Genomic DNA, 19,008 nt, shown 5'->3' on the forward strand with positions numbered 1-19,008 from the left:
TACTGAGACAGAGACAGTTTCCATACTGAGACAGAGACAGTTTCCATACTGAGACAGACAGACAGTTTCCATACAGAGACAGTTTCCATACTGAGACAGAGACAGTTTCCATACTGAGACAGAGACAGTTTCCATACTGAGACAGAGACAGTTTCCATACTGAGACAGAGACAGTTTCCATACTGAGACAGAGACAGTTTCCATACTGAGACAGAGACAGTTTCCATACTGAGACAGAGACAGTTTCCATACTGAGACAGAGACAGTTTCCATACTGAGACAGAGACAGTTTCCATACTGAAACAGAGACAGTTTCCATACTGAGACAGAGACAGTTTCCATACTGAGACAGAGACAGTTTCCATACTGAGACAGAGACAGTTTCCATACTGAGACAGTTTCCATTACAGAGAAAGTTCCCAGACAGAGACAGTTTCCATACTGAGACAGAGACAGTTTCCATACTGAGACAGAGACAGTTTCCATACTGAAACAGAGACAGAGACAGTTTCCATACTGAGACAGAGACAGTTTCCATACTGAGACAGAGACAGTTTCCATACTGAGTTTCCATACAGAAACAGTTTCCATACTGAAACAGAGACAGTTTCCATACTGAGACAGAGACAGTTTCCATACTGAGACAGAGACAGTTTCCATACTGAGACAGAGACAGTTTCCATACTGAGACAGAGACAGTTTCCATACTGAGACAGAGACAGTTTCCATACTGAGACAGAGACAGTTTCCATACTGAGACAGGAGACAGTTACCATACTGAGACAGTGACAGTTCCATACTGAGACAGTTTCCATACTGAGACAGAGACAGTTTCCATACTGAAACAGAGACAGTTTCCATACTGAAAACAGAGACAGTTTCCATACTGAGACAGAGACAGTTTCCATACTGAGACAGAGACAGTTTCCATACTGAGACAGAGACAGTTTCCATACTGAGACAGAGACAGTTTCCATACTGAGACAGAGACAGTTCCATACTGAGACAGAGACAGTTTCCATACTGAGACAGAGACAGTTTCCATACTGAGACAGAGACAGTTTCCATACTGAGACAGACAGTTTCCATACTGAGACAGAGACAGTTTCCATACTGAGACAGAGACAGATTCCATACTGAGACAGAGACAGATTCCATACTGAGACAGAGACAGATTCCATACTGAGACAGAGACAGATTCCATACTGAGACAGAGACAGATTCCATACTGAGACAGAGACAGTTTCCATACAGAGACAGTTTCCATTTCCAGACTGAGACAGTTTCCATACTGAGACAGAGACAGTTTCCATACTGAGAGAGACAGATTTCCATACTGAGACAGAGACAGTTTCCATACTGAGACAGAGACAGTTTCCATACTGAGACAGAGACAGTTTCCATACTGAGACAGAGACAGTTTCCATACTGAGACAGAGACAGTTTCCATACTGAGACAGTTTCCAGACAGTTTCCATACTGAGACAGTTTCCATACTGAGACATACTGAGACAGTTTCCATACTGAGACAGAGACAGTTTCCATACTGAGACAGAGACAGTTTCCATACTGAGACAGAGACAGTTTCCATACTGAGACAGAGACAGTTTCCATACTGAGACAGAGACAGTTTCCATACTGAGACAGAGACAGTTTCCATACTGAGACAGAGACAGTTTCCATACTGAGACAGAGACAGTTTCCATACTGAGACAGAGACAGTTCCATACTGAGACAGTTTCCAGACAGTTTCCATACTGAGACAGAGACAGTTTCCATACTGAGACAGAGACAGTTTCCATACTGAGACAGAGACAGTTTCCATACTGAGACAGAGACAGTTTCCATACTGAGACAGAGACAGTTTCCATACTGAGACAGAGACAGTTTCCATACTGAGACAGAGACAGTTTCCATACTGAGACAGAGACAGTTTCCATACTGAGACAGAGACAGTTTCCATACTGAGACAGATTTCCATACTGAGACAGAGACAGTTCCATACTGAGACAGAGACAGTTTCCATACAGAGACAGTTTCCATACAGAGACAGTTTCCATACACTGTCTAGTGAAGTTTCATACATGACAGGACATGATGCTGTCCATAGTGAGACAGTTTACATACATGACAGGACATGATGCTGTCTAGTGTAACCTACATACATGACAGGACATGATGCTGTCTAGTGTAACCTACATACATGACATGATGCTGTCTAGTGTAACCTACACACATGACAGGACATGATGCTGTCTAGTGTAACCTACATACATGACATGATGCTGTCTTCCATGTAACCTACATACATGACAGGACATGATGCTGTCTAGTGTAACCTACATACATGACAGGACATGATGCTGTCCATAGTGTAACCTACATACATGACATGATGCTGTCTAGTGTAACCTACATACATGACAGGACATGATGCTGTCTAGTGTAACCTACATACATGACAGGACATGATGCTGTCTAGTGACACCTACATACATGACAGGACATGATGCTGTCTAGTGTAACCTACATACATGACAGGACATGATGCTGTCTAGTGTAACCTACATACATGACAGGACATGATGCTGTCTAGTGTAACCTACATACATGACAGGACATGATGCTGTCTAGTGTAACCTACATACATGACAGGACATGATGCTGTCTAGTGTAACCTACATACATGACAGGACATGATGCTGTCTAGTGTAACCTACACACATGACAGGACATGATGCTGTCTAGTGTAACCTACACACATGACAGGACATGATGCTGTCTAGTGTAACCATACATACATGACATGATGCTGTCTAGTGTAACCTACATACATGACATGATGCTGTCTAGTGTAACCTACATACATGACATGTTTGCCATCTAGTGTAACCTACATACATGACATGATGCTGTCTAGTGTAACCTACATACATGACATGATGCTGTCTAGTGTAACCTACATACATGACAGGACATGATGCTGTCTAGTGTAACCTACACACATGACATGATGCTGTCTAGTGTAACCTACATACATGACAGGACATGATGCTGTCTAGTGTAACCTACATACATGACAGGACATGATGCTGTCTAGTGTAACCTACATACATGACAGGACATGATGCTGTCTAGTGTAACCTACATACAGGACATGATGCTGTCTAGTGTAACCTACATACAGGACATGATGCTGTCTAGTGTAACCTACATACAGGACATGATGCTGTCTAGTGTAACCTACATACATGACATGATGCTGTCTAGTGTAACCTACATACATGACATGATGCTGTCTAGTGTAACCTACATACATGACAGGACATGAAGCTGTCTAGTGTAACCTACATACATGACAGGACATGAAGCTGTCTAGTGTAACCTACATACATGACATGATGCTGTCTAATGTAACCTACATACATGACATGATGCTGTCTAGTGTAACCTACATACATGACATGATGCTGTCTAGTGTAACCTACATACATGACATGATGCTATCTAGTGTAACCTACATACAAGACAGGACATGATGCTGTCTAGTGTAACCTACATACATGACAGGACATGATGCTGTCTAGTGTAACCTACATACATGACAGGACATGATGCTGTCTAGTGTAACCTACATACATGACAGGACATGATGCTGTCTAGTGTAACCTACATACATGACAGGACATGATGCTGTCTAGTGTAACCTACATACATGACATGATGCTGTCTAGTGTAACCTACATTCATGACATGATGCTGTCTAGTGTAACCTACACACATGACAGGACATGATGCTGTCTAGTGTAACCTACATACATGACATGATGCTGTCTAGTGTAACCTACATACATGACAGGACATGATGCTGTCTAGTGTAACCTACATACATGACATGATGCTGTCTAGTGTAACCTACATACATGACAGGACATGATGCTGTCTAGTGTGACCTACATTCATGACATGATGCTGTCTAGTGTAACCTACATACATGACAGGACATGATGCTGTCTAGTGTAACCTACATACATGACATGATGCTGTCTAGTGTAACCTATATACATGACAGGACATGATGCTGTCTAGTGTAACCTATATACATGACAGGACATGATGCTGTCTAGTGTAACCTACATACATGACATGATGCTGTCTAGTGTAACCTACATACATGACATGATGCTGTCTAGTGTAACCTACATACATGACAGGACATGATGCTGTCTAGTGTAACCTACATACATGACATGATGCTGTCTAGTGTAACCTACATACATGACATGATGCTGTCTAGTGTAACCTACATACATGACAGGACATGATGCTGTCTAGTGTAACCTACACACATGACAGGACATAATGCTGTCTAGTGTAACCTACATACATGACAGGACATGATGCTGTCTAGTGTAACCTACATTCATGACATGATGCTGTCTAGTGTAACCTACACACATGACAGGACATGATGCTGTCTAGTGTAACCTACATACATGACAGGACATGATGCTGTCTAGTGTAACCTACATACATGACAGGACATGATGCTGTCTAGTGTAACCTACATACATGACAGGATGCTGTCTAGTGTAACCTACATACATGACAGGACATGATGCTGTCTAGTGTAACCTACATACATGACATGATGCTGTCTAGTGTAACCTACATACATGACATGATGCTGTCTAGTGTAACCTACATACATGACATGATGCTGTCTAGTGTAACCTACATACATGACAGGACATGATGCTGTCTAGTGTAACCTACATACATGACATGATGCTGTCTAGTGTAACCTACATACATGACATGATGCTGTCTAGTGTAACCTACATACATGACAGGACATGATGCTGTCTAGTGTAACCTACACACATGACATGATGCTGTCTAGTGTAACCTACATACATGACAGGACATGATGCTGTCTAGTGTAACCTACATACATGACGCTGTCTAGTGTAACCTACATACATGACAGGACATGATGCTGTCTATTGTAACCTACATACATGACAGGACATGATGCTGTCTAGTGTAACCTACATACATGACAGGATGCTGTCTAGTGTAACCTACACACATGACAGGACATAATGCTGTCTAGTGTAACCTACATACATGACAGGACATGATGCTGTCTAGTGTAACCTACATTCATGACATGATGCTGTCTAGTGTAACCTACACACATGACAGGACATGATGCTGTCTAGTGTAACCTACATACATGACAGGACATGATGCTGTCTAGTGTAACCTACATACATGACAGGACATGATGCTGTCTAGTGTAACCTACACACATGACATGATGCTGTCTAGTGTAACCTACATACATGACAGGACATGATGCTGTCTAGTGTAACCTACATACATGACGCTGTCTAGTGTAACCTACATACATGACAGGACATGATGCTGTCTATTGTAACCTACATACATGACAGGACATGATGCTGTCTAGTGTAACCTACATACATGACAGGACATGATGCCGTCTAGTGTAACCTACATACATGACAGGACATGATGCTGTCTAGTGTAACCTACATACATGACATGATGCTGTCTAGTGTAACCTACATACATGACAGGACATGATGCTGTCTAGTGTAACCTACATACATGACAGGACATGATGCTGTCTAGTGTAACCTACATACATGACATGATGCTGTCTAGTGTAACCTACATACATGACATGATGATGCTGTCTAGTGTAACCTACATACATGACATGATGCTGTCTAGTGTAACCTACATACATGACATGATGCTGTCTAGTGTAACCTACATACATGACATGATGCTGTCTAGTGTAACCTACATACATGACATGATGCTGTCTAGTGTAACCTACATACATGACATGATGCTGTCTAGTGTAACCTACATACATGACATGATGCTGTCTAGTGTAACCTACATACATGACATGATGCTATCTAGTGTAACCTACATACAAGACAGGACATGATGCTGTCTAGTGTAACCTACATTCATGACAGGACATGATGCTGTGAAGATGCTGTGTGTGGTATGGTTGTCACATACTGTCATATTGCTTAAGACTTGTCCAAAGTAAATGCTGTTTTTGAATTGAACAACCAGGTTGAGGTACTTCCCAGTGTAGAAGGTCTGGTAACCAGCGTAGGGTTAGTGGTAGGGTTAGGTGGTAGAGTTAGTGAGGTATATTTACCTGGTTCAGGTACTTCCCAGCGAAGAAGGTCTGGTAACCAGCGTAGGCCTGCAGTAGAGCAGGGAAGGTCTTGGGCTCCTGGGTCTTCTGCCAGGCCGTGCTGCTGCAGTTCCCCTCCAGAGTGTTGTTGATCACATGGTGGTTATGAGGATACTTTCCTGTTAGGATGCTGGCTCTGCTGGGACAGCACAGTGGGCTGGCTACAAACTGGGGTAACCACAACAACATACTCCCATCAGCATGTCTCCTGGTGCAGTGCAACTACACTCATTCATCTCCCATCCTGCCCCTGAAACCCTCATCATGCATTCATCTCCCATCCTGCCCCTGAAACCCTCATCGTGCATTCATCTCCTCCAGAAGGAACCTGCAGGTAAGCATTTGGTTGGACGATGAACAGGATACTCACAGCGTTGGAGACCAACCCTAACCCCTAACCCTGACCAGGATACTCACAGCGTTGGTGACCAACCCCTAACCCCTAACCCTGACCAGGATACTCACAACGTTGGAGACCAACCCCTAACCCCTAACCCTGACCAGGATACTCACAGCGTTGGAGACCAACCCCTAACCCCTAACCAGGATACTCACAACGTTGGAGACCAACCCCTAACTCCTAACAGGATACTCACAGCGTTGGAGACCAACCCCTAACCCTGACCAGGATACTCACAGCGTTGGAGACCAACCCCTAACCCTGACCAGGATACTCACAGCGTTGGAGACCAACCCCTAACCCCTAACCCTGACCAGGATACTCACAGCGTTGGAGACCAACCCCTAACCCTGACCAGGATACTCACAGCGTTGGAGACCAACCCCTAACCCCTAACCAGGATACTCACAGTGTTGGAGACCAACCCTAACCCTGACCAGGATACTCACAGCATTGGAGACCAACGCCCTAACCCCTTACCCTGACCAGGATACTCACAGCGTTGGAGACCAACCCCTAACCCCTACCCTGACCAGGATACTCACAGCGTTGGAGACCAACCCCTAACCCCTGACCACCAGGATACTCACAGCGTTGGAGACCAACCCCTAACAGGATACTCACAGCATTGGAGACCAACCCCTAACCCCTAACCCTGACCAGGATACTCACAGCGTTGGAGACCAACCCCTAACCCCTAACCCTGACCAGGATACTCACAGCGTTGGAGACCAACCCCTAACCCCTAACCAGGATACTCACAGTGTTGGAGACCAACCCCTAACCCTGACCAGGATACTCACAGCATTGGAGACCAACCCTGACCAGGATACTCCAGCGTAACCAACCCAGGATACTCACAGCGTTGGAGACCAACCCCTAACCCCTTACCCTGACCAGGATACTCACAGCGTTGGAGACCAACCCTAACAGGATACTCACAGCATTGGAGACCAACCCTGTCTAACCCTACCCTGACCAGGATACAGCGTTGGAGACCAACCCTAACCCCTAACCCTGACCAGGATACTCACAGTGTTGGAGACCAAACCCTAACCCCTAACAGGATACTCACAGCATTGGAGACCAACCCCTAACCCTGACCAGGATACTCACAGCGTTGGAGACCAACCCCTAACCCCTAACCCTGAACAGGATACTCACAGTGTTGGAGACCAACCCTAACCCCTAACCCCTAACCCTGAACAGGATACTCACAGCGTTGGAGACCAACCCCTAACCCTGACCAGGATACTCACAGCGTTGGAGACCAACCCCTAACCCTGACCAGGATACTCACAGCGTTGGAGACCAACCCCTAACCCTGACCAGGATACTCACAGCGTTGGAGACCAACCCCTAACCCTAACCCTGAACAGGATACTCACAGCGTTGGAGACCAACCTAACCCCTAACCAGGATACTGACAGCAGGATACTCACAGCGTTGGAGACCAACCCCTAACCCCTAACCCTGACCAGGATACTCACAGCGTTGGAGACCAACCCCTAACCCCTAACCCTGACCAGGATACTCACAGCGTTGGAGACCAACCCTAACCCCTAACCCTGACCAGGATACTCACAGCGTTGGAGACCAACCCTAACCCCTAACCCTGACCAGGATACTCACAGCGTTGGAGACCAACCCCTAACCCCTAACCCTGACCAGGATACTCACAGCGTTGGAGACCAACCCCTAACCCCTTACCCTGACCAGGATACTCACAGCGTTGGAGACCAACCCCTAACCCCTTAACCCTAACCAGGATACTCAAGCCCCCTAACCCCTAACCCTGACCAGGATACTCACAGCGTTGGAGACCAACCCCTAACCCCTAACAGGATACTCACAGTGTTGGAGACCAACCCCTAACCCCTAACCCCTAACAGGAACCCCTGACCAGGATACTCACAGCGTTGGAGACCAACCCCTAACCCCTAACCCTGAACAGGATACTCACAGTGTTGGAGACCAACCCTAACCCCTAACCCCTAACCCTGAACAGGATACTCACAGCGTTGGAGACCAACCCCTAACCCTGACCAGGATACTCACAGCGTTGGAGACCAACCCCTAACCCTGACCAGGATACTCACAACCAACCCCTAACCCTGACCAGGATACTCACAGCGTTGGAGACCAACCCCTAACCCCTAACCCTGACCAGGATACTCACAGCATTGGAGACCAACCCTAACCCCTAACCAGGATACTCACAGCGTTGGAGACCAACCCCTAACCCCTAACCCTGACCAGGATACTCACAGCGTTGGAGACCAACCCCTAACCCCTAACCCTGAACAGGATACTCACAGCGTTGGAGACCAACCCCTAACCCCTAACCCTGACCAGGGTACTCACAGCGTTGGAGACCAACCCCTAACCCTGAACAGGATACTCTCAGCGTTGGAGACCAACCCCTAACCCCTAACCCTGACCAGGATACTCACAGCGTTGGAGACCAACCCCTAACCCCCAACCCTGACCAGGATACTCACAGCGTTGGAGACCAACCCTAACCCCTAACCCTGACCAGGATACTCACAGCGTTGGAGACCAACCCCTAACCCCCAACCCCTAACCCTGACCAGGATACTCACAGCGTTGGAGACCAACCCCTAACCCCTAACCCTGACCAGGATACTCACAGCGTTGGTAAAGGTGATCCCTGCTTCACCAATCAGTTTCTTGGTCTTGCTCAGTGGGGTCTGAAGAAACACAATGTGGGTTTTAGAATGGATGTCCCATCCTGAAACCTCAGCTCACAGACACACCTGTTCCGCTAACTTATTTCACACTGATCTGTCATCAACCTCAGCTCACAGACACACCTGTTCCGCTAACTTATTTCATACTGATCTGTCATCAACATCAGCTCACAGACACACCTGTTCCGCTAACTTATTTCACACTGATCTGTCATCAACATCAGCTCACAGACACACCTGTTCCGCTAACTTATTTCACACTGATCTGTCATCAACATCAGCTCACAGACACACCTGTTCCGCTAACTTATTTCACACTGATCTGTCATCAACATCAGCTCACAGACACACCTGTTCCGCTAACTTATTTCACACTGATCTGTCATCAACATCAGCTCACAGACACACCTGTTCCGCTAACTTATTTCACACTGATCTGTCATCAACATCAGCTCACAGACACACCTGTTCCGCTAACTTATTTCACACTGATCTGTCATCAACATCAGCTCACAGACACACCTGTTCCTGTTCCTTATTTCACACTGATCTGTCATCAACATCAGCTCACAGACACACCTGTTCCTGTTCCTTATTTCACACTGATCTGTCATCAACATCAGCTCACAGACACACCTGTTCCGCTAACTTATTTCACACTGATCTGTCATCAACATCAGCTCACAGACACACCTGTTCCGCTAACTTATTTCACACTGATCTGTCATCAACATCAGCTCACAGACACACCTGTTCCGCTAACTTATTTCCACTGATCTGTCATCAACAGTCAGCTCACAGACACACCTGTTCATCTAACTTATTTCACACTGATCTGTCATCAACATCAGCTCACAGACACACCTGTTCCGCTAACTTATTTCACACTGATCTGTCATCAACCTCAGCTCACAGACACACCTGTTCCTGTTCCTTATTTCACACTGATCTGTCAACAACCTCAGCTCACAGACACACCTGTTCCTGTTCCTTATTTCACACTGATCTGTCATCAACATCAGCTCACAGACACACCTGTTCCTGTTCCTTATTTCACACTGATCTGTCATCAACCTCAGCTCACAGACACACCTGTTCCGCTAACTTATTTCACACTGATCTGTCATCAACAGCAGCTCACAGACACACCTGTTCCGCTAACTTATTTCACACTGATCTGTCATCAACATCAGCTCAGACACATCTGTTCCGCTAACTTATTTCACACTGATCTGTCATCAACCTCAGCTCACAGACACACCTGTTCCGCTAACTTATTTCACACTGATCGGTCATCAACATCAGCTCACAGACACACCTGTTCCGCTAACTTATTTCACACTGATCTGTCATCAACCTCAGCTCACAGACACACCTGTTCCGCTAACTTATTTCACACTGATCTGTCATCAACCTCAGCTCACAGACACACCTGTTCCGCTAACTTATTTCACACTGATCTGTCATCAACATCTGGCGGTTCTAAACTTTACAATAATAACATCAGCATCATAAGATTCTCCTGGCCAGACTTCTAGTTTACCTACTGAGCATCCTGAACTAGTTCAGACTGGCTGGCATCAAACAGCATCATAAGATTCTCCTGGCCAGACTTCTAGTTTACCTACTGAGCATCCTGAACTAGTTCAGACTGGCTGGCATCAAACAGCATCATAAGATTCTCCTGGCCAGACTTCTAGTTTACCTACTGAGCATACTGAACTAGTTCAGACTGGCTGGCATCAAACAGCATCATAAGATTCTCCTGGCCAGACTTCTAGTTTACCTACTGAGCATCCTGAACTAGTTCAGACTGGCTGGCATCAAACAGCATCATAAGATTCTCCTGGCCAGACTTCTAGTTTACCTACTGAGCATACTGAACTAGTTCAGACTGGCTGGCATCAAACAGCATCATAAGATTCTCCTGGCCAGACTTCTAGTTTACCTACTGAGCATCCTGAACTAGTTCAGACTGGCTGGCATCAAACAGCATCATAAGATTCTCCTGGCCAGACTTCTAGTTTACCTACTGAGCATACTGAACTAGTTCAGACTGGCTGGCATCAAACAGCATCATAAGATTCTCCTGGCCAGACTTCTAGTTTACCTACTGAGCATACTGAACTAGTTCAGACTGGCTGGCATCAAACAGCATCATAAGATTCTCCTGGCCAGACTTCTAGTTTACCTACTGAGCATCCTGAACTAGTTCAGACTGGCTGGCATCAAACAGCATCATAAGATTCTCCTGGCCAGACTTCTAGTTTACCTACTGAGCATACTGAACTAGTTCAGACTGGCTGGCATCAAACAGCATCATAAGATTCTCCTGGCCAGACTTCTAGTTTACCTACTGAGCATACTGAACTAGTTCAGACTGGCTGGCATCAAACAGCATCATAAGATTCTCCTGGCCAGACTTCTAGTTTACCTACTGAGCATACTGAACTAGTTCAGACTGGCTGGCATCAAACAGCATCATAAGATTCTCCTGGCCAGACTTCTAGTTTACCTACTGAGCATACTGAACTAGTTCAGACTGGCTGGCATCAAACAGCATCATAAGATTCTCCTGGCCAGACTTCTAGTTTACCTACTGAGCATCCTGAACTAGTTCAGACTGGCTGGCATCAAACAGCATCATAAGATTCTCCTGGCCAGACTTCTAGTTTACCTACTGAGCATACTGAACTAGTTCAGACTGGCTGGCATCAAACAGCATCATAAGATTCTCCTGGCCAGACTTCTAGTTTACCTACTGAGCATCCTGAACTAGTTCAGACTGGCTGGCATCAAACAGCATCATAAGATTCTCCTGGCCAGACTTCTAGTTTACCTACTGAGCATACTGAACTAGTTCAGACTGGCTGGCATCAAACAGCATCATAAGATTCTCCTGGCCAGACTTCTAGTTTACCTACTGAGCATACTGAACTAGTTCAGACTGGCTGGCATCAAACAGCATCATAAGATTCTCCTGGCCAGACTTCTAGTTTACCTACTGAGCATACTGAACTAGTTCAGACTGGCTGCCAAAGACCTGGACTGTGAGAGCAGGGGCTAAACAATAAGGTGAGAATAGAACCGACTGAAAACACGTCTGCCTTGGGATTTAGGCTCGTTTAGAGAGGAGGAACTGATCACGGGTTTATGAAGGGCCCAGTCCATCAGCTTTAGCTATTGCTGTAGTCGTATGTAATCAAGACTCTCAGAAGTAGGATTGCTGATCAGGGATCAGGGTCCGTGTAATATTATCCATTATGGAAGAACATCTAAACTGTTCCTAGATCAGCAGGACTCCTGACATTTGACACATCCAGTCAGTGATATGATTGTTCTGTAGGCTGGTGAGATCGGGGACATGATTAGGCTAGGCAGGCTTGAGGGGGGGTAGATAACCTAGCAGGTCATGATCAACTTTTGCAAAACAACAACACACCCTCAACATAGCTGGGCTATATGTGATGGCTATCTATTTATCTAACTAACTCCGCAGCCTAACCCGTTAACGAAAAGGTAAACACTGCGCGCATCAGCCCTTAGCAGTTCCAACCTAACGTTAGTTCTTCAAAACACACCCCCAATATATTAAACTCATGTTTTAAACTGAATTACCATGCCCCCAATATATTAAACTCATGTTTTAAACTGATTTACCATGCCCCCAATATATTAAACTCATGTTTTAAACTGATTTACCATGCCCCCAATATATTAAACTCATGTTTTAAACTGATTTACCATGCCCCCAATAACGACGTCCAGGTCATCGGTGAGGATCAAAACAACGTTGGGTCTGTGATACCACTTGGCAACGACACAGCAGCGGTTATTCAACAGCAAGGTGACGCAGATTAAGAGACGATTCAATAACGTTGGCAGATTTAACCGAATCGAGGTCATTTTTTCACTGTGAAATTAAAGACGGGTGTCTTCTCGCTGCGGACTCCTAAATTGATAAAAGCGTGAAACGTAGTTAGGAAAATGCTCCCGTGAGGAGGTTAGAATGACTCCGTTGTAAAGTACGCACGAATAAGTAAGCGCTTTCGGGTCACGGATTTGTATACACCTTCAGAATAAGAGTCAAATCAAGCTTTATTTATACAGCACATTTCGGACAGAATGCAACGCAGTGGAGTACCATAGTATGAGTCATATTACCCATAAAACCTAGTGGTCAAACAAGGAAATAGGTCCAGTCATTTTTACATCGTTCATTTTTCCCATAAGAGATTTTAGAAACACGTAAAATAATGTCTGTTTTGATAACAGTGTAAATCTCTAGGACAAGGTGACTTGCGGATGTCGCAGGGTTAAATGCAAAACTCTTTTTGGTTGAGTGCATTCAGTTGTTCAACTGGCTAGGTATCCTCTTTCCCCTTTCCCCTTCTAATTAGCTAGATCATCATATTGACGGTTAGAAAAGCCTTTTACACATTTAAATCAACATTTCCAACAGCATGCTTGACAAAAACTGCTGGGGTTTCAAACAACAATTAACTATGTAAACTATTACCAGCCCAGGTTTCAATCAGATCTGTCTAAATCAGGGTTGAATATTTTCCCGGTATTTTACAAATGGTCCATCCTGAGAATAAATCACTTTTCTCGCTGGTTAACCCGGTCTTTCCCGCCAAAACCGAACACACAGACATCATTACAGATAGCCAGGGCACACTCCAACACTCAGACATCATTACAGATAGCCAGGGGCACACCCCAACACTCAGACATCATTACAGATAGATAGCCAGGGACACGCTCCAACACTCAGACATCATTACAGATAGATAGTCAGGGACACACTCCAACACTCAGACATCATTACAGATAGCCAGGGGCACACTCCAACACTCAGACATCATTACAGATAGATAGCCAGGGACACACTCCAACACTCAGACATCATTACAGATAGCCAGGGACACACCCAACACTCAGACATCATTACAGATAGATAGCCAGGGACACACTCCAACACTCAGACATCATTACAGATAGATAGACTGGGACACACTCCAACACTCAGACATCATTACAGATAGATAGCCAGGGACACACTCCAACACTCAGACATCATTACAGATATATAGACTGGGACACACTCCAACACTCAGACATCATTACAGATAGCCAGGGGCACACTCCAACACTCAGACATCATTACAGATAGATAGCCAGGGACACACTCCAACACTCAGACATCATTACAGATAGCCAGGGGCACACTCCAACACTCAGACATCATTACAGATAGCCAGGGGCACACTCCAACACTCAGACATCATTACAGATAGCCAGGGGCACGCTCCAACACTCAGACATCATTACAGATAGCCAGGGGCACACCAACACTCAGACATCATTACAGATAGCCAGGGGCACACTCCAACACTCAGACATCATTACAGATAGCCAGGGACACGCTCCAACACTCAGACATCATTACAGATAGATAGCCAGGGACACACTCCAACACTCAGACATCATTACAGATAGATAGGGGACACTCCATCACTCAGACATCATTACAGATAGATAGCCAGGGACACGCTCAGACATCATTACAGATAGCTAGGGGCACGCTCCAACACTCAGACATCATTACAGATAGCCAGGGGTAGTAGGGACGACCAGGGATGTTCTCTGTTTAGTGAGTCCTCCAGATCAGAGGCAGTAGGGATGACCAGGGATGTTCTCTGTTTAACGAGTCCTCCAGATCAGAGGCAGTAGGGACACCAGGGATGTTCTCTGTTTAGTGAGTCCTCCAGATCAGAGGCAGTAGGGATGACCAGGGATGTTCTCTGTTTAGTGAGTCCACCAGATCAGAGGCAGTATTATAGATGACCAGGGATGTTCTCTGTTTAGTGAGTCCTCCAGATCAGAGGCAGTAGGGATGACCAGGGATGTTCTCTGTTTAGTGAGTCCTCCAGATCAGAGGCAGTAGGGATTACCAGGGATGTTCTCTGTTTAGTGAGTCCTCCAGATCAGAGGCAGTAGGGATGACCAGGGATGTTCTCTGTTTAGTGAGTCCTCCAGATCAGAGACAGTATGGACGACCAGGGATATTCTGTTTAGTGAGTCCACCAGATCAGAGGCAGTATGGATGACCAGGGATGTTCTCTGTTTAGTGAGTCCTCCAGATCAGAGGCAGTAGGGACGACCAGGGATGTTCTCTGTTTAGTGAGTCCTCCAGATCAGAGGCAGTAGGGATGACCAGGGATGTTCTCTGTTTAGTGAGTCCTCCAGATCAGAGGCAGTATGGATGACCAGGGATGTTCTCTGTTTAGTGAGTCCTCCAGATCAGAGGCAGTAGGGATGACCAGGGATGTTCTCTGTTTAGTGAGTCCTCCAGATCAGAGGCAGTAGAGATGACCAGGGATATTCTGTTTAGTGAGTCCACCAGATCAGAGGCAGTAGAGACGACCAGGGATGCTCTCTTGATAAGTGTAAAGTAAATAGTATAGTAAAGTACATTACTTAAGTAGTACTTTACACCACTGGTTGGTCTGATGGGAGTCCATGATGTCATTGGGCTCCTCCGTTGCTTGACGAACAATAGAGGAGCAACAGAGAACAAAAGCCCCCCCCCCTCCCCGACACTTGTGCTTGACTGGACTTACCTGGACCACCTTATGAGATGTAAACCAGGTGTTAAATTAGGTAGAAAAGGAGACTGAAGTGCCAATGCTATTGTTAATACTGTCAATGCTCTTGTCAATATGGTAAATGCTATAATATTATTTGTGCTATTATCTATTTTCCTTTTTTTATATTGGTTAACAAAATTCTAAGTCTGGTAACATTTCCTAATAAAATGTACCACATTTCGACCATTTTGTATTATTCTTTACAATCGTCAGTTCGAGACTATTATTTTGAAGGATAAAGGTTAATTTGCTGCTCAGTGGTCATGTGCTGCCTGACAACGGATCAGCTGATCTACCATGTGCACCCGCACGACTTGGGGTATGACGTCAAAATGAGGAAAACGTTCAATTGAACATGTCAACATAAAAATAAATAACATGTCAATGAATAAATAAAGTAAACATGTCAATAAATAAATAAATAAATAAAAACATGTCAATAAATAAATAAATAAAAACATGTCAATAAATAAATAAATAAAAACATGTCAATAAATAAATAAATAAATAAATATAAACATGTCAATAAATAAATAAATAAATAAATATAAACATGTCAATAAATAAATAAATAAATAAATATAAACATGTCAATAAATAAATAAATAAATAAATATAAACATGTCAATAAATAAATAAATAAATAAATAAAAACATGTCAATAAATAAATAAATAAATAAATATAAACATGTCAATAAATAAATAAATAAATAAATATAAACATGTCAATAAATAAATAAATAAATAAATATAAACATGTCAATAAATAAATAAATAAATAAATAAAAACATGTCAATAAATAAATAAATAAAAACATGTCAATAAATAAATAAATAAATAAATATAAACATGTCAATAAATAAATAAATAAATAAATATAAACATGTCAATAAATAAATAAATAAATAAATATAAACATGTCAATAAATAAATAAATAAATAAATATAAACATGTCAATAAATAAATAAATAAATAAATAAAAACATGTCAATAAATAAATAAATAAAAACATGTCAATAAATAAATAAATAAATAAATATAAACATGTCAATAAATAAATAAATAAATAAATATAAACATGTCAATAAATAAATAAATAAATAAATAAAAACATGTCAATAAATAAATAAATATAAACATGTCAATAAATAAATAAATAAAATAAACATGTCAATAAATAAATAAATAAAATAACATGTCAATAAATAAATAAATAAAATAAACATGTCAATAAATAAATAAATAAAAACATGTCAATAAATAAATAAATATAAACATGTCAATAAATAAATAAATAAAATAAACATGTCAATAAATAAATAAATAAAATAACATGTCAATAAATAAATAAATAAAATAAACATGTCAATAAATAAATAAATAAAATAACATGTCAATAAATAAATAAATAAAAACATGTCAATAAATAAATAAATAAATAAAATAAACATGTCAATAAATAAATAAATAAAATAACATGTCAATAAATAAATAAATAAAAACATGTCAATAAATAAATAAATAAAAACATGTCAATAAATAAATAAATAAATAAATATAAACATGTCAATAAATAAATAAATAAATAAAAACATGTCAATAAATAAATAAATAAATAAATATAAACATGTCAATAAATAAATAAATAAATAAATAAAAACATGTCAATAAATAAATAAATAAAAACATGTCAATAAATAAATAAATAAATAAATATAAACATGTCAATAAATAAATAAATAAATAAAATAAACATGTCAATAAATAAATAAATAAAATAACATGTCAATAAATAAATAAATAAAATAAACATGTCAATAAATAAATAAATAAAATAACATGTCAATAAATAAATAAATAAAATAAACATGTCAATATAGTCGGCAGGTTTCATTATCGTGTTCCTTCGTTTTTCTCCACACAGATATTGTATATGGAATAATCGGGACATATTGTTTAAAAATACTTCTTTGTTTTTAGAATATTGGTTCTGAAATAATATCCTATTGGTGCCAACTGGTAAATGCAGAGGCTCTTTTAGTCAGCTATAAGGAATTCTTATCCCTTTACAAGGTCCCTGTAACACCTAAAGATGTTGCCATTGTTTTAGACGCCATTAACCTCAGGTGTTGCTTTATTATTCAGGAACATGACCCTCAGAGCCTACCTTCTATTGACCTTCTATTGACCTTCCGTTGACCCTGTTGACTCATCAGTAGGAAAGATTTGTTTTTATTTCGGTCCATTCAACAACAATAGAGCTATAGGAACCTTGTTTCAACAGGATGTTGTATCTATACCTCATGTCATGTTGGTCCATTCAACAACAATAGAGCTATAGGAGCCCTGTTTCAACAGGATGTTGATTCTATATCTCATGTCATGTTGGTCCATTCAACAACAATAGAACTATAGATCAAATCAATTTTATTTATATAGCCCTTCGTACATCAGCTGATATCTCAAAGTGCTGTACAGAAACCCAGCCTAAAACCCCAAACAGCAAGCAATGCAGGTGTAGAAGCACGGTGGCTAGGAAAAACTCCCTAGAAAGGCCAAAACCTAGGAAGAAACCTAGAGAGGAACCAGGCTATGTGGGGTGGCCAGTCCTCTTCTGGCTGTGCCGGGTGGAGATTATAACAGAACATGGCCAAGATGTTCAAATGTTCATAAATGACCAGCATGGTCGAATAATAATAAGGCAGAACAGTTGAAACTGGAGCAGCAGCACGGTCAGGTGGACTGGGGACAGCAAGGAGTCATCATGTCAGGTAGTCCTGGGGCATGGTCCTAGGGCTCAGGTCAGTTGAAACTGGAGCAGCAGCATGGCCAGGTGGACTGGGGACAGCAAGGAGTCATCATGTCAGGTAGTCCTGGAGCATGGTCCTAGGGCTCAGGTCCTCCGAGAGAGAGAAAGAAAGAGAGAAGGAGAGAATTAGAGAACGCACACTTAGATTCACACAGGACACCGAATAGGACAGGAGAAGTACT

General features: G+C 42.4%; 1 protein-coding gene across 1 annotated transcript in view; it reads right to left on the minus strand.

The window, feature by feature from the left end:
- LOC135573012 (N-acetylglucosamine-6-sulfatase-like) overlaps window positions 1-13,674 on the minus strand; it is a 38,076-nt gene extending 24,402 nt beyond the window's left edge. The window contains exons 1-3 of the mRNA XM_065022066.1: window positions 13,106-13,674; window positions 9,302-9,361; window positions 6,212-6,418 (exon numbers count right to left, since the gene is read on the minus strand). Coding sequence (XP_064878138.1) covers window positions 6,212-6,418; window positions 9,302-9,361; window positions 13,106-13,267 — 429 coding nt within the window. The 5' untranslated portion in view covers window positions 13,268-13,674. The remainder of the gene's footprint in view (window positions 1-6,211; window positions 6,419-9,301; window positions 9,362-13,105) is intronic.
- Between the last annotated feature and the right edge of the window lie 5,334 nt (window positions 13,675-19,008).

The sequence above is a fragment of the Oncorhynchus nerka genome, linkage group LG8, assembly GCF_034236695.1.
Source record: "Oncorhynchus nerka isolate Pitt River linkage group LG8, Oner_Uvic_2.0, whole genome shotgun sequence".
Taxonomy (NCBI): domain Eukaryota; kingdom Metazoa; phylum Chordata; class Actinopteri; order Salmoniformes; family Salmonidae; genus Oncorhynchus; species Oncorhynchus nerka.